Source organism: Mercenaria mercenaria, chromosome 5 (genome assembly GCF_021730395.1).
Source record: "Mercenaria mercenaria strain notata chromosome 5, MADL_Memer_1, whole genome shotgun sequence".
Lineage (NCBI taxonomy): Eukaryota > Metazoa > Mollusca > Bivalvia > Venerida > Veneridae > Mercenaria > Mercenaria mercenaria.
The window spans coordinates 79,465,360-79,491,293 of record NC_069365.1 but is presented as its reverse complement, the minus strand read 5'-3'; the positions used below and the strand labels follow the sequence as shown (position 1 = coordinate 79,491,293).

Sequence of the window (25,934 nt, the reverse complement as noted above, 5' to 3'; positions counted from 1 at the left end):
GGGGGTCATCTCATTCACACGAAAGTTACTTAAATAAAGTATCACTATTCATATGTTTTTCGTCCGATATTTTGGTAGAACTAAGATAGTTCTTGAAAAACTTGTAATTAGATATACATGTTTCGATGTATGGAAGGCCGTACACGCCATAATGTTACAATGTAAGTCTATGGGAAAACAACTGGTGGTCTCTAACCTGTAACAAAATTGTTCTGAAGTAGCTGAATTTTATCTGAAACAAAGAACTGTTTCTTTTATTGGTATATAGCCTGTAAAACATAAATCTTGAGAAACATACAGAAATGAAAGTTAGTTTCAAAAGAACATTTCTTATGAACCACACAAAATATTACAGAAAATGAAATGAAAAGTAAAATGTTCTTCTTTTAACAAACTTTCTACATAAAAAAGATATGGTATTTCGGTTACAGCTCTGGCTGAATTTCATGTTTTCGCCAAATAAAAATCTTTGGGTACTATGCAGATTACTCCCCTTTTTTTCAAGGAAGCGCTTGCTTTACTGAAACAAGCGTCTGAATTATTGAGAAGACATTTTTGGTCTTTGTTTTTCATTAATTTTCTTGATTTTTAAGAAAAAATAAAATGAGACGAAATTCAACAAAAAGTGAACGATCCCGCTCAGATTTCAAAGTGGTAAAGAAATGCACAGAGTGTGGCAAGGAGGTAAGCTCAATCTTCTGACTCCACATTTCCCATCATCAAGGCCACAGGTACATGGCACATACAAAAGTTCCACCTGTAGTATATCTCTTTATATATACTATAGGTGGAATTCTTGTATGTGCCATGTACCTGTGGTACTATGTGTCACACATATGACCAGTGGTTGTTAGTCAAAGGTCTAGATCACTATTGAACAAAGGGGCCCGGCACATGAGTGGATTATGTTTAATGACTTATTTTTGAGTCCTGGAGCCATAATTATGAAAAATTCATACTAATATAACTACTCCCTAGACAAGGGTTTTTACCCCGCAGAAGCTATGTTTTCAACTACTTTCTTTACATGGCCAGGAAAAAAAATATTATCAGCTTTTTTCCCATTCAAACATTGCATTCAGTTATTCAAATGAATCAACTTTTAAAATTACCTGGGTCAATTTCCAACAGTTTGTAAAATCAAAGTCACCTTCTATGTTTAGTGACTTCCATTCCAAATCTATTGAAGAGCTGTGGATAGAATTTAAAGATCTTATCCATGAAGGAATAAATCTTTTCATTCCCTCCAAGAGGTTGGGTTCTAAACCACAGGGTTCGCACAGGCCTTGAAAAGTCCTTGAATTCGATGGTAGTCCTTGAAAACTCCTTGAAAATGACAAAAACCATAAAAAACCTGGAAAAGTACTTGAATTTTGAAAAAAACTCCTTGAATTTGACCTTTTACTCCTTGAAAATATTCTTTCCGTAACTTTGTTTTGCAAAAAGAATTTAAGGCTTAAAATAAATCGGAGAAAATGAAAATAAATTCGTGAAATTGTAGGATCGGGTCACTCGTATGCTATTATAGTGGTCTACGGCCACACTTTATCGATATTTACAGAGTGCTATTTCCACTATATCACCGTTTGCATGTTTCCGTTTCCGTTTAAAAAAGTACGGGGGAATAATAACTCGCAATTTTTAGCTATTTGCGAGTGTTTCCAGAGAATTAAAATGAGTAAGAAATATAAACATGTTTACTCAAGTAAGCGGGAGACAAAAGACGAATATAAACAGTGGCTGAAGCCCTATAGAGCAGACAGAACGAAGTGTATTTGTACGTCGTGTGACAAAATTTTGAGGTATCATTAGCAGGAGTGCGCTAAAAAATCACAAGAAAAGCGATAAACCTCAGCAAAATAGTGAATCACATCAATCTAATAATCGAATTACGTCAATTTCAAAGGTGTGACAAATAATGGTTGTTTCATTTTTGCTTTACATAATAAAAGTTGTTCAGATTAGGTCGTGGTTTTGAAAAAAAATAGTCCTTGAAAAATTGTAAAAAGTCCTTGAAAAGTCCTTGAAAAGTACTTGAATTTTGTCTCTGATATTCTGTATGAACCATGAAACCATCTCTTCCCTGGATCACCCAAGGCATCAAGAGACAAATCAGAAAAAGAAATAAATTGTACAAAAAACAGAAAAACAGTTCAAATTCAAAGGTCAAACATCAGTACAAAAATTTCAGAAACCAGGTCAAAATGGAGATAAAGTAGGCCCACACAAACTACCTAGAATATGTCCTAGAAGCACACTTAGGTGATCCAAATAACCCAAAACCAGGTCAAAACTTCTCCCGTAAAAAGCTCTTCTCAACTATCAAAAATGCTAAACAGGACACTCAAGGCATTGCCCCACTATCGGAAAATGATAACCTTATCACAGATAGCAGGGGCCAGGCAAATGTTCTCAACCGCCAATTCCAGTCCGTCTTCACTCCAATGAATCCCTTAAAACTAGGTCAGCTATGCTTAATGAAAACTAAATACCTGTTTAGCAATGCCCCAAATCCCCAATACCCCAAAATGTCAGAAATTTCCATCAGTGTAAATGGTGTCCAAAAGCTTTTGTCCACATTACAGAGTGACAAAGCTTGCGGTCCCGATAACTTAAAACCGGTAGTCCTGAAAAACCTAAGTGTACAAATAGCCCCCCTGGTTACCAAACTTTTCCAAAAATCTCTAGAAACAGGCACTATCCCTTCCGACTGGTCCAAGGCGAATGTCACTCCTCTCTTTAAGAAGGGTGACAAAAGCAACCCTGCTAACTATAGACCCATTTCCCTGACATGTGTTCTTTGCAAAGTTATGGAGCACATTGTCGCATCAAACATCACTAAACATTTCCAGGTCAACAACATACTTTATCACCTTCAACATGGCTTCAGGTCAAAACGGTCATGCGAAACTCAACTGTTAGGACTTGTCGAGGACCTATCCAGGAATTTAATTCAAGGTCACCAAACAGACTTAATACTCCTCGACTTCTCAAAGGCGTTTGATAAGGTTAATCACCTAAAGTTACTATATAAGTTGCACCAACATGGCATCCAGGACTGTACACTACAGTGGGTCAAATCATTTCTCATCGGTCGCCGTCAGTCCGTCTTAGTCAATGGTGATAAGTTGGATGAGGTCCCGGTCACATCTGGTGTCCCACAGGGCTCTGTCCTCGGCCCTCTTCTCTTTCTGCTATACATGAACGACCTGCCTGAAAATATTGTTTCACAGGTCCGGTTATTTGCTGATGATACTGCTGTTTATATCACAGTCAACAATGTTACACAACAACATACTCTGCAAGAGGACTTAACCAGGTTACAAAAATGGGAACACACATGGGACATGAAATTCAATCCATCCAAATGTACAGTGATTAATATTTCCAAGTCTAAACACCCTTACAAATCCACTTACACACTACATGGGCAGACACTAGAAACCGTGAGTGATGCAAAATACCTTGGTGTTAGCATCACTTCGGATCTAAACTGGAACAAACACATAAACCAGGTCACTTCAACAGCTGGTCAAACACTTAACTTCATTAAGCGCAATATTCCCTCCAAACAGCAAAATATTAGGGAATTTGCCTACAAAACCCTTGTTAGACCACAACTAGAGTACTGCAGCTCAGTGTGGAGTCCACATACACAGCTCAATATACATAAAATCGAGATGGGCCAACGCAGGGCCGCTCGATGGGTCACCAGTGACTATTCAAATTACAGCAGTGTCACACACATGTTAAAGCAATTGGGGTGGCGTTCCCTTGCAAACAGAAGAAATGATGCCAGGCTACTGATGTTTTACAAGATTGTCCATGGACTGGTTGCAGTGCCAATGCCATCTTATATTTTACCTCCTACCCGGCTCACTAGACACATGCATTCCCAATCTTACCGGCAAATTCAAACACCCTGTAATTATTACAAGTTCTCTTTCTACCCGGCTACCATCATTCTCTGGAATTCTTTGCCGGCTGACATTGCTCAAGCACCTACCCTGGACCAGTTTAGGCAAGGGGTAACCAAACTGGGCCAGGACTTCTGAGTGACCAGGCTGTTTTTAATCCTTTTACTGTACATTTCGCCTTTTTATTAGCACTATCAGCTTTTTCTCAAATTCTCACAAATACTTTATGTATTACTTTAATTCTCCTGTACATTCCTGCTTTTAAACTCTTATGCACTGACGCGCACCTGCATAAAATACTCGCAAGGGTGTCATGCAGTATTTATAGATAGATACCTCAACATATTTTCATATATTTATCTGTTTTTCGACAATTCAACATCGTACCGAACAATACACAAAGCAAATGCGAAGTCTTAACAACATCGCATAACAACATATCAAGCTATACGCAGTCAGTAAAGACAACATTCTAGACCATCCGCGGACAAAGCAACCATTGCAGTACAAATGGTGAATAAAAACAGTAATCTAACCGGCAAAGTTTAATTCCTGTAAAGCCAAGGTTGTCTCCAACTCTTTATTATTTTTATTCGATCAATGTAGCTGTCAAATTACAAATCATGCGACTCTGGAAAAAACCGTAATACAATTAAATCGCCGATTGGTCAGGTAAAAATAGTGGGCCAATCAGAGCGCGTATGTGCAAACATATGACGTATGAAGCAAAATGGTAGCGGTTAGATATTTTAGAAAAAAGTTTGAAACAAGGATTATGGCCGATGTTGGTGCTATGTAAATACAACTTTGGCGGTTAGTTTGTAGTTTTTAGTTAAAACTCATATTGTAATGGTTGTTTTGTTCACGAATAGTACAGAACGTTGATTTTACTGACTGCTCATATCTTTATTCGTTGTTATGCGATGTTGTTGGACTTCGGATTCGCTGTTAGTATTGTTCAGTACGATGTCGAATTGTCGAAAAACAGATAAATATATGAAGATATGTTGAAATAATTTTAAAAGTTGATTCATTTGAATAACTGAATGCAATGTTTGATTGGGAAAATAGCTGATAATATTTTTTTCTTGGCCATGTAAAGAAAGTAGTTGAAAACATAGCTTCTGCGGGGTAAAAACCCTTGTCTAGGGAGTAGTTATATTAGTATGATTATTTTCATAATTATGACTCTAGGACTCAAAAATAAGTCATTAAACTTAATCCACTCATGTGCCGTATCCCTTTGCTATTGGAGGTCAAGTAAAATTGCTAAGTTTTTATATTTCACCAAAGTGGGACTTTTGTATTGCCACTGCAATACTCACTTGTCACTTGTTTGATCAATTTTGCACAAGAAATGTCAGAGTTAATATAATTTGTTGTTGAAAAATGGTGTTAAACCCAAAACAAACAAACAAAAATAACAAACTCATGACAGGTTTGTTTTGTGTTGAGAAAGGGATTGCTTTCCTTTAATAGTGTATCTATCTCTCTATCTTCCATATAGTCAAACCCCTGCTGTGGACCTAGACTTTGCACGTCAACTAGCAAGAATGTTAAAACGAGTAAAAAAGTAGTAGTAAAAAGCAAGAAGGAGAATGGTTAAAAACAGGTTAAAAATAGGGCAGGTGTATTTAAGGTGAGATGTGCTCAATCTGGCTTACAGCCAGACTGAACACTGGCCCAGACGAGTTGACAACATCTGAGGGCAAGGCATTCCAATGATATACTGTTCTAGGGAAGAATGATAGTTGGATGAGGGTGAAACTTGAACAAAATATGCCTTGGAATGAGTGGTTCTGGTTCTGGAAGATCTAGTGTTGGGTGTTAGGTAGTCCGGTAGTGGGATGGCGACCTGGTTATCCAAGATGTTATAAAACATAACCAGGCGCTGGTCAATGCAACGGAGTGCAAGGCGTCGCCAATTTAGGGAAGTCAGCTTGTTGTCTACACTGGATGTACGGCTGTAATCACGCTTGGCCGAGCATGCAGCCCTGGGCTGCACAGACTCAAGCTGATCAATAAGAGTTTCAGAGTGAGGGGACCACACAGTGGAACTGTACTCCAGCTGGGGCCGTACAAGTGTTTTGTATGCTTGTAATTTTAACCCTTCTGAGTGCACTTTGATGTTACGTCTTAGGAAACCCAATGTTTGATTTGCTTTTTTGGTGATGTTGTCAGTGTGGTCATTCCATGTAAGGTTGTGTGGTATAGTTATGTAAAGGTATTTTGCAGATGGTACTGTTTGTAAGATGGTTTTGTGTAAAAGGTACTGTGTATGTAATGTGATTTAATGTTGAGCAAAATTTAAACTTTAAAGAGGATCTTGTTTTGATAATTAGCTCACCTGAGCACAAAGTGCTCAGGGTGAGGTATTGTGATCGCTCACCGTCCGGCATCCGTCCGTCCGTCCGTTGTACGTCCGTCCGTCGTCCGTCCACACTTTCCTTTAAACAACATCTCCTCCTAAACCAACAGGCCAATTTTGATGAAACTTCACAGGGATGTTCCTTGGATGGCCCCCTTTCAAAATTGTTCAAAGAATTGAATTCCATGCAGAACACTGGTTGCCATGGCAACCGAAAGGAAAAACTTTAAAAATCTTCTTCTCAAAAACCAGAAGCCCTAGAGCTTAGATATTTGGTGTGAAGCATTGCCTAGTGGACCTCTACCAAATTTGTTCAAATCATAACCCCGGGGTCAAAATTGACCCCGCCCCAGGGGTCACTTGATTTTACATAAGAAAATCTTAAAAAATCTTCTTCTCAAAAATCAGAAGCCTTAGAGCGTAGATATTTGACATGTAGCATTGCCTAGTGGACCTCTACTAAAATTGTTCAAATCATGACCCCGGGGTCAAAATTGACCCCGCCCCAGGGGTCACTTGATTTTACATAGGAAAATCTTCAAAAAATTTCTAAAAAATAAACCAGAAGGCCTAGAGCTTAGATATTTCACATGTAGCATTGCCTAGTGGACCTCTACAAAATTTATTCAAATCATGGCCCCCCGGGGTCAAAATTGACCCCGCCCCAGGGGTCACTTGATTTTACATAGAAAAATATTTAAAAAATCTTCTTCTCAAAAACCAGAAGCCTAGAGCTTAGATATTTGACATGTAGCATTGCCTAGTGGACCTCTACTAAAGTTGTTCAAATTATGACCCGGGGGTCAAAATTGACCCCGCCCTAGGGGTCACTTGACTTTACATAGGAAAATCTTCAAAAGTTTTCTAAAAATAAACCAGAAGGCCTAGAGCTTAGATATTTCACATGTAGCATTACCTAGTGGACCTCTACAAAATTTGTTTCATATCATGACCCCCTGGGTCAAAATTGACCACGCCCCAGGGTCACTTGATTTTACATAGGAAAATCTTCAAAAATTTTCTAAAAATAAACTAGAAGGCCTAGAGACTAGATATTTGACATGTAGCATTGCCTAGTGGACCTCTACAAAATTTGTTCAAACCTTGTCCCCCGGGGTCAAAATTGACTCCGCCCTAGGGGTCACTTGATTTTACATAGGAAAATCTTAAAAAAAAATTCTAAAAATAAACCAGAAGGTCTAGATCTTAGATATTTGACATGTAGCATTGCCTATTAGACTTTTACAAAGTTTATTCAAACATGACCCCTGGGGTCAAATTGACCCTGCCCCATGGGGTTACTTGATTGTACATAGAATAATCTTCAAAATTTTCTAAAAATAAACCAGAAGAGCTTAGATATTTGACATGTAGCATTGCCTAGTGGACCTCTACAAAAAGTTTTCAAATCTTGTTTTTAAAGTTACTTAAAGAAAATTTCAACTATATTTTCTTCTATTATGATCTTTTGACCTTGAAGACTTGTCCTTAAGTGCAATGATAACAGGTGAGCGATATAGGGCCATCATGGCCCTCTTGTTACTATTCCTTTTAATCTTTAACCAGTATATTTACATGTATATATATTCTTTAATGTCTTTGTAAAGCACTTTTGAACGCTCACATTTTATATGAAAAGAGTGCTATATAAATGTGATATGATAATGATAATTCAAAAATTTAAAATTACCTCCTCTGTTCTGTCACGTCTTTTTTATGCCTCCACATTTATGTGGCAGGAGAGAGGCATATAGCGTTGCTGCTGTCTGTATGTGCATTTACAGACATTTCCTGTAGATAATTCTTGGAATATTGAAATAATGAAAATTAAAAAATGCACTTCTTGAGTCTGAACGGAAGAAGTACATGTATTTGTTGTTTATTTATAAGTTAATGTTACATTTCAGATTCCTGTTGCATGCAAGCTGTGCCCACTGTGCAAGTGTTACGTTACTCCTGCAAAATCAATCAAAGCTGCTAAAGGTAAACTCAGACAAGTAATGACAGAACTGTGAGGGGCCTACATGGCCGAGTGGTTAACCCGTTATGTAACAGTCACTGACTGAATCACTTTCTCCTCACCAATATGGGTTCAAACCTCTCTCGGGGCATTGAATTATTAATGTGAGGAAGCCGTCCAGCTGGCTTACAGAAGGTTGATGGTTCTACCCAGGTGTCTGCCCATCGCGTGATGAAATAATACATGAGGGGGCACCTGGAGTTTTCTGCTACATCAAAGTGCATATTTTTGTAATAGGAAATACATAATATTATGATTGAACCAGGTGATAGGTTTTCACCAAACGTTGTATCATTAGGCGTCAAGATTTCAGATATTTTAAATGGTCTACAGCTGTATCAGCCAGTATATTGGTCTTGTTTCTTTTTTAATTACGTTACTTTTAGAATAGGGTTCTTATTTCTGTTGAAAATGGATCATTTAGAAAAATTACCCTGCAATTCATGATTCCATGTTTCTATTTCATCAATACAGAAGAGGATAAAGATGCTGATGCGAAAATACGGAGAACAGAAAGGATACGGAGAGAAAGACCCGACTTCTTCAATGCCATGGAAGTCAACAATCAATTCAAGAAGAAAAGAAAAAGGAAAGAGGTAAAGCCTTTCTGAAAACATTTACAGTTACTAAGTGACTGAAAAATTGTTGAAAAAGACGTTAAACACGAACACACAAACACACACACACTGAAATCTGGCGCATACTCTCCATAACCCTCCCCGCACACCAGCTCTTTGTCAAAAAATGATCTTTGGATGCTTTTTTTAACTTTTTCAAATTGATGAATATCTGTAGGTCTTGGTCATTGTAGAAAATCGTGTAATTCTTTGTTTTAATTATGTATGATAATATTTCAGAGTACCCCAAGTATAACAAGTACTAGTATCACTAGCACAGCTCCGAAACCAGTCACAGCTCCCGTGAAGGCACCAAGTGAAGATGCCGATGCACCAAAGAGAAAAAGGGGAAGACCAAAGAGTGTGACTAGTACAATGTCATGTACAAGTATAGACCCATCAGACAAAGGTCGGTTCAAGGTCATTCATGTTCTAGTGTAGACGTGTTAGACAATGGTCAGTACAAAGTCATGTACTAACACAGACCCATTAGACAAATGTCAGATTTGTAATGGTATTTTGTGGAGAAATAAGTCGTCACTCATCAGAATTTTATTTTCTGAGGACCAAATTTCACAAAAAATATTATAAGCTTTAATTTCTTTCCAGCCAAATCAACAATAAAATCACCATGTTAAAAATGACCACGGCAGGCGATTCTCTTTTTAGCCTAACCATGCCTCTCCATACATTGTTGGTAAAAAACAACCAAGTGGAAGTCATTATGCTTTTAGTTTTCACAAAATAATCATTTCAATGTGTCCTTTTGTCCTGTAATGTTGATATTTTGTGCCTTACTAGTTTGCCATCCACTTGCCTTGTGAAATGCTTGATGCCAATACTTCAATCCTCATCATGCTGGACACAATTGATTCTGCCTTAGCAACCTGTGTAGATCATAATCAGCCTGCACATCTGTCGCCAGTCAGTCAGTATCTTTTTGGTAAGCACCCCTTTTAACAGCAAATGGGACTGTCTAAATTGAAAGATGGACAAGTTCATTATAGAAATTGAGCATGGTAAGGGTTAAACTACCAGAAGTGGTAAACTCCCTTTGTGGTACATTTATCAATGCTAACACAAATATCACATGATGAAGATGTCAGATGGCTGTTGTAAAGAAATTAAAATACAGTTGAAACTCTGTATCTCAAACTCGCTTACCTCGAAATTCCGCTTAATTCGAAGAAATGGCCAAGTCCTGTCAAATTTCCTTCTTTATATATGTAATTCAACTCCGTTTATGTCAAATTTTGACTTACCGAGACTCCGAATGTGTCGAAAGGGATTTTCAGTCCCATCAATAAAATACATGTGCATTGTAAACTCGGTAAGTTGAAGTGAGAAAAACATGCGATAAAATTTCACACATTTCATTGTGATTGTGGTTGCCTAACCAGTAAGCCGTAATTCTGAAGTTTTAAAGATGTGGCGATTATCAATGTGAGATGCTGTCATACTTGTTTGCATAATAATTATATGCAAAGAAATAGAGAGAGACGAAATAAATAAATGTGTCGACTGACGGTTTACGAAAATTGGTTTGTTAGTTAAGCCCTTCTCATACCGAATGTTATTTTTTCATCATTTGTGTATCATATTCATTTATTAGCTCGACTATTCAAAGAATAGTCTAGCTATTCTACGCACCCTGGCATCGGCGTCGGTGTCGGCATCACACCTTTGTTAAGTTTTTGCATGCAAGTACATACAGCTATCATTTAAAGGCATATAGCTTTGAAACTTATTTTTTCCTTTTACTAGGTCAATTACCAACCTCACTGGGTCAAGTCCTATAACTCTGACATGTATTTTGAGCAAATTATGCCCCCTTTTGGACTTAGAAAATTCTGGTTCAAGTTTTACATGCAAGTTACTGTCTCCAAAACTAATGCAGATATTGAATTGAAACTTCACATGTGCCTTCGGTGTTATAAAACTAGTTGATAGCAGCAAGTCCCATAACTCTGACCTTCATTTTGGCCAAATTATCCCCCCTTTTGGACTTAGCAAATCCTGGTTAAAGTTTTGCGTGCAAGTACATACAGCTATTACTAAAAGGCATATAGATTTGAAACTTATTTTTTCTTTTTCTAGATCAATTACCAACCTCACTGGGTCAAGTCCCATAACTCTGACATGTATTTTGGGCAAATTATGCCCCCTCTTGGACTTAGAAAATCCTGGTTAAAGTTTTGCGTGCAAGTACATACAGCTATTACTAAAAGGCATAATTATAGATTTGAAACTTATTTTTAGCTCGACTATTCATAGAATAGTAGAGCTATTGGACTCGCCCATGCCTCGGCGTCCGCGTCCGCGTCCCAATTTGGTTAAGGTTTTGTATGTAAGCTGGTATCTCAGCAACCACTTGTGGGAATGGATGGAAACTTCACACACTTATTCACTGTGATAAACTGACTTATATTGCACAGGTTCCATAACTCTGTTTTGCTTTTTAGCTCACCTGTCACAAAGCGACAAGGTGAGCTTTTGTGATCACGTGGCGTCCGCCGTCCGTGCGTGCGTCCGTCAGTCCGTGCGTAAACTTTTGCTTGTGACCACTCTAGAGGTCACATTTTTCATGGGATCTTTATAAAAGTTGGTCAGAATGTTCATAATGATGATATCTAGGTCAAGTTTGAAACTGGGTCACATGCGGTCAAAAACTAGGTCAGTAGGTCTAAAAATAGAAAAACCTTGTGACCTCTCGAGAGGCCATATTTTTCATGAGATCTTCATGAAAATTTGTCAGAATGTTCACCTTGATGATATCTAGGTCAAGTTCGAAACTGGGTCACATGGGGTCAAAAACTAGGTCAGTAGGTCTAAAATAGAAAAACCTTGTGACCTCTCTAGAGGCCATATTTCTCATTGGATCTTCATGAAAGTTGGTCAGAATGTTCACCTTGATGATATCTAAGTCAAGTTTGAAACTGGCTCATGTGGGGACAAAAACTAGGTCAGTAGGTTAAAAAATAGAAAAACCTTGTGACCTCTCTAGAGGCCATATTTCTCAATGGATCTTCATGAAAATTAGTCAGAAGGTTCATCTTGATGATATCTAGATCAAATTCGAAACTGGGTCACATGCGGTCAAAAACTAGGTCAGTAGGTCTGGAAATAGAAAAACCTTGTGACCCCTCTAAAGGCCTTTTTTTTCATGAGATCTTCATGAAAATTGGTCAGAATGTTCACCTTGATGATATCTAGGGCAAGTTTGAAACTGGGTCACGTGGGGTCAAAAACTAGGTCAGTAGGTCTAAAAATAGAAAAACCTTGTGACCTCTCTAGAGGCCATATTTCTAAATGGATCTTTATGAAAATTAGTCAGAATGTTCAACTTGATGATATTTAGGTCAAGTTTGAAACTGGGTCACGTCCGGTCAAAAACTAGGTCAGTAGGTCTAAAAATAGAAAAACCTTGTGACCTCTCTAGAGGCCATATTTTCAAGAGATCTTCATGTAAATTGATCAGAATGTTCATCTTGATGATATCTAGATCAAGTTCGAAACTGGGTCACGTGCGGTCAAAAACTAGGTCAGTAGGTCTAAAAATAGAAAAACCTTGTGACCTCTCTAGAGGCCATAATTCTCAATGGATCTTCATGAAAATTGGTGAGAGTGTTCAGCTCGATGATATCTAGGTCAAGTTCGAAAGTGGGTCATGTGCGGTCAAAAACTAGGTCAGTAGGTCGAAAAATAGAAAAACCTTGTGACCTCTCTAGAGGCCATATTTTTCATGAAATCTTCATGAAAATTGGTGAGAATGTTCACCTTGATGATATCTAGGTCAAGTTCAAAAGTGGGTCAAGTGCCTTCAAAAACTAGGTCATTAGGTCAAATAATAGAAAAACCTTGTGACCTCTAGAGGTCATATTTTTCAATGGATCTTCATGAAAATTGGTCAGAACATTCACCATGATGATATCTAGATCAAGTTCGAAACTGGGTCACGTGCCGTCAAAACCTAGGTCAGTAGGTCAAATAATAGAAAAACCTTGTGACCTCTCTAAAGGCCATATTTTTCATGGGATCTGTATGAAAGTTGGTCTGAATGTTCATCTTGATGATATCTAGGTCAAGTTTGAAACTGGGTCACGTCCGGTCCCAAATTGTCACAAAGTGACAAGGTGAGCTTTTGTGATCGCGCGGTGTCCGTCGTCCATGCGTCCGTCCATGCGTCCGTCCATCCGTCCGTCTGTAAACTTTTGCTTGTGACCACTCTAGAGGTCACATTTTTCATGGGATCTTTATGTAATTGGTCAGAATGTTCATCTTAATGATATCTAGGTCAAGTTCGAAACTGGGTCACGTGCCATCAAAAACTAGGTCAGTAGGTCTTAAAATAGAAAAACCTTGTGACCTCTAGAGAGGCCATATATTTCACAAGATCTTCATGAAAATTGCTCAGAATGTTCACCTTGATGATATCTAGGTCAAGTTTGAAACTGGGTCACGTGCCGTAAAAAACTAGGTCAGTAGGTCTAAAAATAGAAAAACCTTGTGACCTCTCTAGAGGCCATATATTTCATGAGATCTTCATGAAAATTGGTCAGAACAATTCACCTTGATGATATCTAGGTCAAGTTCGAAACTGGATCACGTGCCATCAAAAACTAGGTCAGTAGGTCTAAAAATAGAAAAACCTTGTGACCTCTCTAGAGGCAATATTTTTCATGGGATCTTCATGAAGATTGATCAGAACATTCACCATGATGATATCTAGATCAAGTTCTAAACTGGGTCACGTGCCATCAAAACCTAGGTCAGTAGGTCAAATAATAGAAAAACCTTGTGACCTCTCTAAAGGCCATATTTTTCATGGGATCTGTATGAAAGTTGGTCTGAATGTTCATCTTGATGATATCTAGGTCAAGTTTGAAACTGGGTCACGTCCGGTCAAAAACTAGGTCAGTAGGTCTAAAAATAGAAAAACCTTGTGACCTCTCTAGAGGCCATATATTTCACAAGATCTTCATGAAAATTGGTCAGAACATTCACCTTGATGATATCTAGGTCAAGTTCGAAACTGGATCACGTGCCATCAAAAACTAGGTCAGTAGGTCTAAAAATAGAAAATCCTTGTGACCTCTCTAGAGGCCATATTTTTCATGGGATCTTCATGAAAATTGATCAGAACATTCACCATGATGATATCTAGATCAAGTTCGAAACTGGGTCACGTGCCGTCAAAACCTAGGTCAGTAGGTCAAATAATAGAAAAACCTTGTGACCTCTCTAAAGGCCATATTTTTCATGGGATCTGTATGAAAGTTGGTCTGAATGTTCATCTTGATGATATCTAGGTCAAGTTTGAAACTGGGTCACGTCCGGTCAAAAACTAGGTCAGTAGGTCTAAAAATAGAAAAAGTTTGTGACCTCTCTAGAGGCCATATTTCATGAGATCTTCATGAAATTGGTCAGAATGTTCACCTTGATGATATCTAGGTCAAGTTCGAAAGTGGGTCACGTGCCTTCAAAAACTAGGTCAGTAGGTCAAATAATAGAAAATCCTTGTGACCTCTCTAGAGGCCATATTTTTCATGGGATCTGTATGAAAGTTGGTCTGAATGTTCGTCTTGATGATATCTAGGTCAAGTTCGAAAGTGGGTCACGTGCCGTCAAAAACTAGGTCAGTAGGTCAGATAATGGAAAAACTTTGTGACCTCTCTAAAGGCCATATTTTTCATGGGATCTGTATGAAATTTGGTCTGAATGTTCATCTTGATGATATCTAGGTCAAGTTCGAAACAGGGTCATGTTCGGTCAAAAACTAGGTCAGTAGGTCTAAAAATAAAAAAAACCCTCTAGACCCCTCTAGAGGCCATACTTGTGAATGGATCTCCATAAAAATTGGTCAGAATGTTCACCTTGATGATATCTAGATCAAGTTTGAAACTGGGTCACGTGCCTTAAAAAACTAGGTCAGTAGGTCAAATAATAAAAAAACCTTGTGACCTCTCTAGAGACCATTCTTTTCATGGGATCTGTATGAAAGTTGGTCTGAATGTTCATCTTGATGATATCTAGGTCAAGTTTGAAACTGGGTCAACTGCGGTCAAAAACTAGGTCAGTAGGTCTAAAATTATTAAAATCTTTTGACCTCTCTAGAGGCCATATTTTTCAATGGATTTTCATGAAAATTGATCTGAATGTTCACCTTGATGATATCTAGGTCAGTTTCGAAACTGGGTCATGTGCGGTCAAAAACTAGGCCAGTAGGTATAAAGATAGAAAAACATTGTGACCTCTCTAGAGGCCATGTTTTTCATGAGATCTTCATGAAAATAGTGAGAATGTTCACCTTGATGATATCTAGATAAAGGTCAAAACAGGGTCACGTACCTTCGAAAACTAGGTCAATAGGTCAAATAATAGAAAAACCTTGTGACCTCTCTAGAGACCATATTTTTCAATGGATCTTCATGAAAATTGGTCAGAATTTTTATCTTGATAATATCTAGGTCAAGTTCAAAACTGGGTCACATGAGCTGAAAAACTAGGTCACTATGTCAAATAATAGAAAAAACGACGTCATACTCAAAACTGGGTCATGTGGGAAGAGGTGAGCGATTCAGGACCATCATGGTCCTCTTGTTTATCTTGATGATATCTAGGTCACATGTGCTCAAAAACTAGGTCACTATGTCAAATAATAGAAATAACGACATCATACTCAGTTCAACACTGGGTCATGTGGGGATAGGTGAGCGATTCAGGACCATCATGGTCCTCTTGTTTACAAAATTATGCCCCTTTTTTGACTTAGAAATGTTTGGTTAAGGTTTTGTATGTAAGCTGGTATCTCGTAACCACTTGTGGGAATGGATTGAAATTTCACACACTTATTTACTGTGATAAACTGACTTACATTGCACAGGTTCCATAACTCTGTTTTGCTTTTTTACAAAATTATGCCCCTTTTTCGACTTAGAATTTTTTGGTTAAGGTTTTGTATGTAAGCTGGTATCTCAGTACTCACTAATGGGAATGGATTGAAACTTCACACACTTGTTCACTGTCATGATCTGACATGCACAAAGCAGGTCCCATAACTTTATTTTGCTTTTTTACAAAATTATGCCCCTTTTTCAACATAGAAATTTTTGGTTAAGTTTTTGTATGTAAGCTGGTATCTCAGTATCCACTAATGGGAAAGGATTGAAACTTCACATACTAGTTCACTGTCATGATATGACATGCAGTGCAAAGGATCAATAACTCAACTACGCATTTTACAAAATTATGCCCCTTTTTGAACTTAGGAGTTTTGGGTTAAATTCTTATATGTAAGCTGGTATCTGAGTACCCACTAATGGGAATGGATTGAAACTTCATACACTTGTCCACTGTCATGAGCTGATAAGCACTATGCAGGTTCCATAACCCTATTTTACTTTTTTACTAAATTATGCCCCGTTTTCGACTTCCGTATTGATTCAAGCGACAAGGCTGTTGAATAGTCGAGCGTTGCTGTCCTCCGACAGCTCTTGTTTCTTTTTCTAGATCAATTACCAACCTCACTGGGTCAAGTTCCATAACTCTGACATGTATTTTGGTCAAATTATGTCCCCTTTTGAACTTAAAACTCTTTTGATATTTAACCTTTTTGGGTGATATTTTCCTGCTTCTGGGACAATATTTCGAATAGTCGAGCTTGGCTGTCTTACGGACAGCTCTTGTTACATGTGCTGTAATAATATTAATCAAATGAATTGTGCTGAATATTTATGTATGACTGATGCGCATATGCCGGAAATGTTATCTGATGTATATGTATGTATATATTGTGAATTTCTGATTATGTTTATAATGATTTTGTGTTAAGTTTTAAAAGAGTTATTGCAAGAAATATTATATTTATATTGTGCCTAGTAGCTGGAGATTAAAAAAGTGTTGGAATCAACATTTTTTTTCACCATCACGTACATAAACGTCCCTTCTGATAACTTGAATTTCAGTTATCTCGAACTGAAATGCATGGTCCCTTGAAATTCGAGATACTGAGTTTCGACTGTATTTTTATATGCCCATGAAACAGTTCATATAAGCATCGTCCAGTAAAGTTATCCTTTCTCTTAATGGAGCAGTTCTTATCCTGTGTTCACTAAAGATGGGCAAAATAGTTTTGGGCATAATGTCTAGATAACCAAATGGACTGGTTCAGAAATGGCCCTTGATTTACTTAAATTGCAACAGTTGACAGTGTCAACTTAATAATATAAGCAGTTCTTATCCATTGTTCACCAGATTTGAAATGTTTATGGGCATATTATTTTTGCCAAATTCAGTAACCAAATGTATAGCCTTTGTTGCTCTGGAGTTGCCACCCTTGAACTAATTGAAATTGAACAAAAAAAACCCCAACTGACAACTAGTCTGTCCAATAAGTAAAGTATTTTAAAAGCCAAAAGTAATTTGCTGTGATGGGTGTAATTTATGACAAATTGCCAGCCTTGTTTTCATTTCAGATTTATTCTGTCATATCATCACTTCATTTTGAAAATGCCCACCTGCTTAGCTCAGTAGGTAGAGGGTTGGTCTATTGACCGCAGGGTCGTGAGTTCGATTCTCGGGCAGTGCGTATGTTCTCCGTGACTATTTGATAAACGACATTGTGTCTGAAATCATTAGTCCTCCACCTCTGATTCATGTGGAGAAGTTGGCAGTTACTTGCGGAGAACAGGTTTGTACTGGTACAGAATCCAGGAACACTGGTTAGGTTAATTGCCTGCTGTTACATGACTGAAATACTGTTGAAAAACGGTGTTAAACCCAAAACAAACATTTTGAAAACACCCAAAACAAAGTCAGTAAATGAAATCTGGAATTAAACAACGAAAAACTTGGTTCATTGTGGTAGAGGTTTCTTTACTGTAAGGGGACGCCACTCCATGCAAGGTTTCCCTCACTGACCTGAAACAATACTGGAATGAAGACTTTGATGTTTCTTTCACTTGTAAGTCTGAAGAAGAAGAGAAATTATAGATTGTAATAAAATGTCTAACTCAACCATTCTTTGACGTCCTATTTTCAGGTTCGGAAACAAAGTCGCCGCCTCCTGAAGAAGACTGGTATGCTCATCTTCCTGCAGAGAAATTCATGCAGTACAAGATAATACTGGCAGAAATCAACAGAAAGTTCTCCACACAAAACTTTAATCCAGTCTGATAGGAAATAGACTGTGTTCATTTTCAGAAAAAAACCAGTCTGATGGGAAATTGAATGTGTTCATTTTCACAGAGAACTTTAAACCAGTCTGAAGGGAAATGAACTGTGTTCATATATTGTGCAATATTAGGAGAGGAAAGTGTATATATCAAACATATTTTAACACAGATGTTTGAGCAGCGAAAACATGGGAGAACACATTCTGGACATAAAACAAAAAAAATGAGATATTTGCATTTGTACTTTCAAAGTGTTCATGAAAACTTACCCATTTTGGAAGCAATGTTTACAGCACTATTTTATTGATTAGCAATTAACAAGTGCATATTCATGGATAAAACATCTTGATGGCAGTTTGTAAAGATATTCTTAATAACTTTCCCAACATGTAAAACTTTACAACACCTGAAATCCAGGACAATAATGGATACAGTGAGGCTGTATACCTGCCTGTTACAAATGATGATAATATAAAAAGGGAGAAGATGCTATACGAGCAGTTTGCTCACAATGTTTCGACATGTCCTTACACATCTCATTCTACAGAATTTTAATACAAGCTCACAAGTGTTTTGAGTATACCCTTGTTGAGTTGGTTACTTACATAAGTCTTCAAAAACACAACATGTTGACTAGGCATGATGGGGACTTTGAAATGTTTTTGTGAGAAAATGTTCACATGGTATCTGCCATGATATTAAGAATTATTGTTGATGCTTTCGTAGGTCTGGGCTTATCAACCCGAGTTTGGAAGCAACCATGCCATTGGTCAATTTCAAAATCTCTCTCCAATATAGTCAATCCTAGGAACCAGAATATCAGTCTATAAACACAAAAACTGACATAGTTTCCATGTGTTGCTTTTGTTTACCATGAAGGGACTAGCATAATTACACACATATCTTTATTCATTCATTGTGTTTATGTTATGACCTGCAGTACATGGGCACTATAAATCTGTTCTGCTGTTTTAGAAAGTTATGGCCCCGTTTCTGTTTTGCGCTATTGTTTGTGTGATCTTTTATCTCGTTGTGCATCATTATAGGTAAAAAGTTTGACTGATTCAAATTTGTTGCCCCTTTTGTACTTGTTTGTCATTGTTTTAATTATTTTAACTTTTTAAGCAGTAAGGCTTTTGAGCATTGCTGCCCAGCAGCTCTTGTTGTACACTGTCATGTGAAAAAAGATTGCTAAAAAATGATGGCAATTTTAATCCTTTCCAGTTCAGTGGTCAATATTAGGCCCTTTGCTGTAAAACTCCTTGTGTTTGCCAGCTCATTTTTAGGAAGAGTGCAGTTCTACAGACTGTTGGGTTCTGGTTTGATCCCCAGTAAAATATCTTCATTACATAAGATATTCAGTTGAAACTTGCTGTACTTACTTATAGTAACAGTTTACATTAGTGTGACATTCACAATATGTGTAACTCTACCTGCAATATTTCCAGAATTATGCCCCTTTTAATCCAAGTTTTGTAAAGTCTGATGTCTTCTTCATTACTTTAGATGTTCAATTGAAACTTGCTTTACTTTCTAAGAGTGACAGTGTACATTAGCTTGAAAAGATGCATAACTCTACCTGCAGTATTTCCAGAGTTATTGCCCTTTTTACTTGAAAATTTTCAAAGAGTACAATACCATATTTTTAACCATAATGGTTGTAGATACTTCATTAAAATTGCACATTCATCTTTCAGGTAATAACAGAAGGTTATGCCATAACTCTAAAATGAAATCATTGAATTTTAACACAATTATTCCCTTTCTTGGAATGAAAATTTGCATACAAGTTGTTCTCGCCAAAGTCAATACAAATATGGATAACATGTCCTTTACTCAGAATTGTAATTTGGCAAAAGTTATACCCCTTGTTTTACCTGGAAAATGCAGGTTTAAGTTTTGCATACTATCTCCAAATCTAATGTGGATACTTTGTAGAAACTTCTCACAGATGGTGGGTGCAATTGAGCAAAATTGCAGCATCAAGTCAATTTTCATATATTGTCAACTGAAGAAGCTTATTAAAGTGAAACATTTTTTGACAAGACTGTATTGGTTTATGAATTTACAATGCAATAGCATCAAGTCCTGTAACTCTTACCTGAATTGGGCCAATGTACCTATATTCTTAGAAAGAAAATCAATTTTACTGACAAATATTCAAATAGTTGAGTGTGCTGTAATGAAAAAGCTCTAGTTGGTGATTCTGTTTAGTTGTGGTTTGTATTTTTGTTTTGTTTTCAGTATTCAATTTTGTTTATGTGAAGGTGATGCATGATTTAATATTAAATAAATTTGACATCTTTGGTGTGGTAAAATGCATAGTACTGTAAATTGTTATACATGTAATTTTGAAAATGCAAATTTGTATGATAAGATTGTTCTTTGGTAATTTTATTGTATGAAATTCATTTATGTTCTTAAAAAAATTAAAAAAGAAATGATATAAAGATATCCATTTTATTTGATACAATTTGAATGTAAGCAAAAGCAAACACATTATTGCCCTTGTAAGCAGGTGTGCTTAATCTTGACTTGTTATACCCCCACAAACGAAGTTTGAGGGGGTATAGGAGTGGGCTTGTCTGCCGGTTGGTCCATTGGTTTTCGTGGTTTCTGGACAGTAACTCGTGAAATGCTTGACAGATTTAAATAAATTTTGGTACACATGTGTAACATCATAAAATACAGATCAGATTCGACTTTGAGGTCAGTAGGTCAAGGGTCAAGGTCACAATGACCTGGAACAGTTAAACGGTTTCCAGATGATAACTTGAGAAGGCTTGGGCCTAGGATCACGCAAAGTTGTGAGGGGAGGTTGGCCATAACCAGCAGATGACACTTATTGATTTTGAGGTCAGTAGGTCAAGGTTACAGTGACCCGGAACAGTTAAACAATTTCTGGACGATAACTTGAGAATGCTTGAGCCTAGGATCATGAAAGTTGATAGGAAGGTTGATCATGACCAGCAGATGACACCTATTGATTTTCAGGTCAGTAGGTCCAAAGTCAAGGTTACCCGGAACAGTAAAACCGTTTTCTGACGATAACTTGAGAACGCTTGGGCCTAGAATCACGAAACTTAATAGGGAGGTTGATCAAAACCAGCAGATGACCCCGATTGATTTTGAGGTTCGACTTTTGGCTTACTTCTGTGACAGGGCCGTATTGTGAGGGTATTATTCGTCACTCCTGTGACAGCTCAAGTTTTATGATTAAAAAACAATCTGTTAATTCCTATTGCTATTTTTAGCTATTTGTTCACCTGAAATACAATTACCGGTAACAGGTCTTTCTTTAATAAAAGCGTTAGGCATATTTTCCGTATATGAATACCTTTTTATGAGTTCCAAATGGTGCATTTTGCTTTGAACTGAGCCACTTGCAAAATCCGCTAACAAATAATTGATGATATTGAATATTCTTCCTAGGCTACAATATACTATCAAATATTTAAATATTTTCTAATTCGTTAGTTTCCACAAACATTCAGCATAAGTCCTAAAAAGTTTTGAACTTTGCACAGTGAAAGTTATTTAATATGTACATATTTCAGTAACTTAGCTGCTGACTGACTTTTGTGATTTAAGGTTGTGGACCTGTAATGACAATGGACAATTTTTATGTGATTATATATTCTCACTTTGTGATTAAGGCATCCTTCAGTTCTTTTCTGTTATGGCTAAAGAAGAAGTGGTCTAGTGGACAAGATGCCGGCCACTCAACCCGGGGGTCATGAGTTCCACTGGGGTAACGACAACACAATCTCGTATGACACCAATACTGGGTTATCCAGCAAGTGGACTCGAGTGGTTCAAATAAACTTGAAGATTCCATCACGTACAAGCTTAAATAAATTAGATGCCAAAATATATGATTGTCATTATGGGTCCACTACATTTACTACCTTAAATATTATAATAATTAAATTAGTTTGTTATGAAGGCTATAGGGATCACACTAAAATATAGTTCCTATGGCAGCAAATATGACAAATGCCCCTTCCTTTATGGGGGTTTTCTGGTTTGCAACAGTCTTGTTTTTTTTTGGAGTCGTCAAATCCAAAAGCAGACTGATATTTATAGCTTAGAAACTGGCTATCTGGAAAAAGGTAAAGGTAAAGGTCAAATTTATTTACCGTCGCTTTGTGAAACAATGAACATAAGCTCTGTAGAGCTTTTGAGCGACCCTATTTTAAGAACAGTTAAAACCAATTATACCTTACCCCAACAATTTGCTGGTACCAACTTACTGCTGGGTCGACTGAGGCAGTCGTGAAAATTGCCTTGCCCAAGGACACACCGCAATGGGAGTTGCCAGGAATCGAACCCGTGACCTTCACTTCCGTAGGAAAGCGTCTTAGCCCGCTCGACCAATGCATCCGTTTAGACATCTTTTTCGGATAAGAGTTTCGTTTATGTGTTTTACATCTGGTACGCTATAGAACCGGGTAGTCCAAATAATTTTACTCGAGAGTTGAATATCGTTATATATTTTTGACTTGTCGATATCCGCTCTAGGTAGACAACATAAAATATCAAAATAAAATCGGTCTACCCGAGGTCTCATTATTTAGACTATAGAACCGGGCATCCACCGCATCCTTCACATTCATCCAAAACATGATATTTATTACTGGACATTCATATCCACCAGAGGTTCGTCTATGTCCCGACTTCTCTACCAACCGCGGTAGACCTATGGTATGCGAAGAGTCGCCTTCACTAAGTCACATACTTGTTCATGAGAATAAAAAGAAAACAACAACATAAAACTTGAACTTTATTTCCTTTTTTACATGTGCAAATTCTGAGAATTAATGAGTTAATTAATGTAGTCTAGCTTTTCGACAAAAACATGTTAAAAAAATCAGAAAACATACGTTATTTATTGGTATTTTTGGAAGTGCTTTTCCGGCATGTTGAACAAGTCTCCTCTTTGGCGATCTTATCAGTACATCTACGGCACATATTCTGATAAGCCACCAGACAACGCAACTGATAAATCTTATTCCTAAACTTACATTGATTTATATAGGAAAATGATACATTTACCATAGAAAATGTCACAAATTACACATTTCTATTTATTCTATTATACCATCCCTGATATTTCCTTAAAAAAACAGTTCAATACCTTTACGATGGTATATTTATCTTCAAAATAAGTCAATATTTGGTTGCTTCTAAATTCGTTTGAAAAAAGTCTCTCAAATTCAATATACTCTCTATATATATTTGGCAGAATACACGATAACCCTGTTTTTACTAATTATTTTTGATGGAAATATAAAAGTTAAATTTCCATCCCTGATATATTTGGAAAGTTCTCGTCATGCGCATTCTAGACATATATTTTATTATTAAATAAGTTATTTCTTTCTTGCTTCTAAATTTGTTTAAAAACAGAGTTTCAACGCTTTCTGTATATTGACAAAAAACGTGCTAAGTTTTACGATAAGATAGAGCCGTGCATGATTGTATAATTATTTAACAGAGTTTAGCATGACTTTTAGGTGCGTTCCGTCTGATAAATGTTCTTTTAAAAGTTTTTTTTTCTTTTTAAAGTTTTCATGGCATTTTCCTTTGAAAATACTCAGATATGTTTTTAAAAAATTTGAAAATAAAAGTAAAAGCAGCTCTGTTGTAGCATAATAGTAATAACCAAAATAACAATACAATAATATATTTATTATGACTTATTTTGACAAAATGACTGGGTGTTTCAGTAAATTAGTTTAATTTGAATTTAAAATTTTAAGTGTCATTTTGGTCAAGTCGCATCCTGTTTCTTGTATACATGTATATCATCGTGGCACGGGACAGCGTATTGTATTGACAAGATATTAGCATTATTGTTCCTTCTCAAGGGAAGGAACACTTATGGTGAACATGTCACACTTGACTGAGCATGTAATGGATACAAGGGTATCGTCAAAGGAATCCGAATTCCCATAGGGCGCTGCCATCTTGGACTCATGCATATTCATTACAAATAGCCTCTAGCCCTATATGTGTTCGTAAAATAACAGAACAAGACACAATAATAAAGTTTAAATAATGTAAGTCTTCAATTGAATATATCATAGTAAAGAATCGAGATTAATGAAATGAATATGCATCATCTAAAAATAGACTCCCGCCAAAAAAAATTTACGTAATGAAATTGTCCCAGGTCACGTGATTTTTTTAGCTTCTAACATTTCAATATACAAATTTCAGATTTGCAAGTGCTTTCTTTTGCGTACTTTTTACCCTTCCTGATTTGTTTTTCGAATCGTAAATGCTGCGTGATGAAAATATCCGGCATTTCGTTTGTGTTTCCTGGAAGTTCAATGAATTCATTTTAATAGTATACATTCTAGATACGTTACATTCTTTGCCATATGTACATGTATGTTGCGGCGTACATGTATGTTGATTATAAAGGGAATGAGGTTGCTGGCGTGTGCGGGTACGCGTTCGTGTATGGTTTTGTTCATTGTTAGCTCATCTGATTTTTTGAAAAAAAATGATGAGTTATTGTCATCACTTGAGCGGTTGTCGGCGTCGGCGTCGGCGTCGGCGTCTGCGTCGGCGTTGCCTGGTTAAGTTTTATGTTTAGGTCAGCTTTTCTCCTAAACTATCAAAGCTATTGCTTTGAAACTTGGAATACTTGTTCACCATCATAAGCTGACCCTGTATAGCAAGAAACATAACTCCATCTTGCTTTTTGCAAGATTTATGGCCCCTTTTGTACTTAGAAAATATCAGATTTCTTGGTTAAGTTTTATGTTTAGGTCAACTTTTCTCCCAAACTGTCAAAGCTATTGCTTTGAAACTTGGAATACTTGTTCACCATCATAAGCTGACCCTGTACAGCAAGAAACATAACTCCATCTTGCTTTTTGCAAGATTTATTGCCCCTTTTGGACTTAGAAAATCAGTTTTCTTGGTTAAGTTTTATGTTTAGGTCAGCTTTTATCCTAAACTATCAAAGGTATTGCTTTAAAACTTGCAACACTTGTTCACCATCATAAGTTGACCCTGTACAGCAAGAAACATAACTCCATCCTGCTTTTTGCAAGATTTATGGCCCCTTTTGGACTTAGAAAATATCAGATTTCTTGGTTAAGTTTTATGTTTAGGTCAACTTTTTTTCATAAACTATCAAAGCTATTGCTTTGAAACTTGCAACACTTGTTCACCATCATAAGCTGACCCTGTACAGCAAGCAGCGTAACTCCATCCTGATTTTTGCAATAATTATTGCCCCTTTTGGACTTAGAAAATCATTTTCTTGGTTGAGTATTATGTTTAAGTCAACTTTTCTCATAAACTATCAAAGCTATTGCTTTAAAACTTGCAACAGTTTTTCACCATCATAAGTGGACACTGTACATCAAGAAACATAACTCTATCCTGCTTTTTGCAAGAATGATGGCCCTTTTTAGACTTAGAAAATCATGGGTAGGACAATATTTCTATTACACAAAAAAAATCAGATGAGCGTCAGCACCCGCAAGGCGGTGCTCTTGTTTTTTGTTCAATTTGCTACATTGTACAAGATATTCTTGCGATTTGGATGTGCACTTTCTAAATGAAATAACTCTATAAAATTTGAATACGAAGATTTAATTAGACATTCATAATTGCGTATAGTTAGTTATATGCAACGCGTACGCATCCTTTCTAAAAAGGGTATAAGGATTCTTTTCAACGAAAGTCCCCATCTGGAATGGACAGAACATTTTATTTCAAGTCGACCCCACAGCAGATGTCATATTTTACTCCCCAGTGTCCAGTCTAGCCTGATATTGCTGGAAACTAATCATTTATGTAAATCACCCAGCACTAAAG

General features: G+C 36.9%; 1 protein-coding gene across 2 annotated transcripts; it reads left to right on the top strand.

Moving 5' to 3' along the window:
• Positions 1-516: 516 nt before the first annotated feature.
• Positions 517-20,545, top strand: LOC123557729 (UPF0547 protein C16orf87 homolog). 2 transcript variants are annotated; one of them, XR_008371084.1, is made up of 6 exons: positions 517-684; positions 8,193-8,268; positions 8,780-8,901; positions 9,163-9,331; positions 9,724-9,865; positions 17,963-18,097. XR_008371084.1 is itself a non-coding variant. In XM_045349372.2 (5 exons), the coding sequence occupies exons 1-5, from the start codon at positions 604-606 to the stop codon at positions 18,094-18,096; spliced, it is 582 nt and encodes a 193-aa protein (XP_045205307.1). In that variant the 5' UTR covers positions 519-603; the 3' UTR covers positions 18,097-20,545. The 2 variants fall into 2 exon arrangements, 1 of the variants encoding a protein (XP_045205307.1); XM_045349372.2 differs by lacking the exon at positions 9,724-9,865 and having other exon boundaries at positions 519-684; positions 17,963-20,545.
• The last annotated feature ends 5,389 nt before the right edge of the window (positions 20,546-25,934 follow it).

Coding starts and splice junctions, on each gene's coding strand:
- LOC123557729 (XM_045349372.2), top strand. CDS start 604: ATGAGACGAAATTCAACAAAAAGTGAACGATCCCGCTCAGATTTCAAA. Junction 8,902..9,162: donor AGAAAAGAAAAAGGAAAGAG/GTAAAGCCTTTC, acceptor ATAATATTTCAG/AGTACCCCAAGTATAACAAG. Junction 9,332..17,962: donor TATAGACCCATCAGACAAAG/GTCGGTTCAAGG, acceptor TCCTATTTTCAG/GTTCGGAAACAAAGTCGCCG.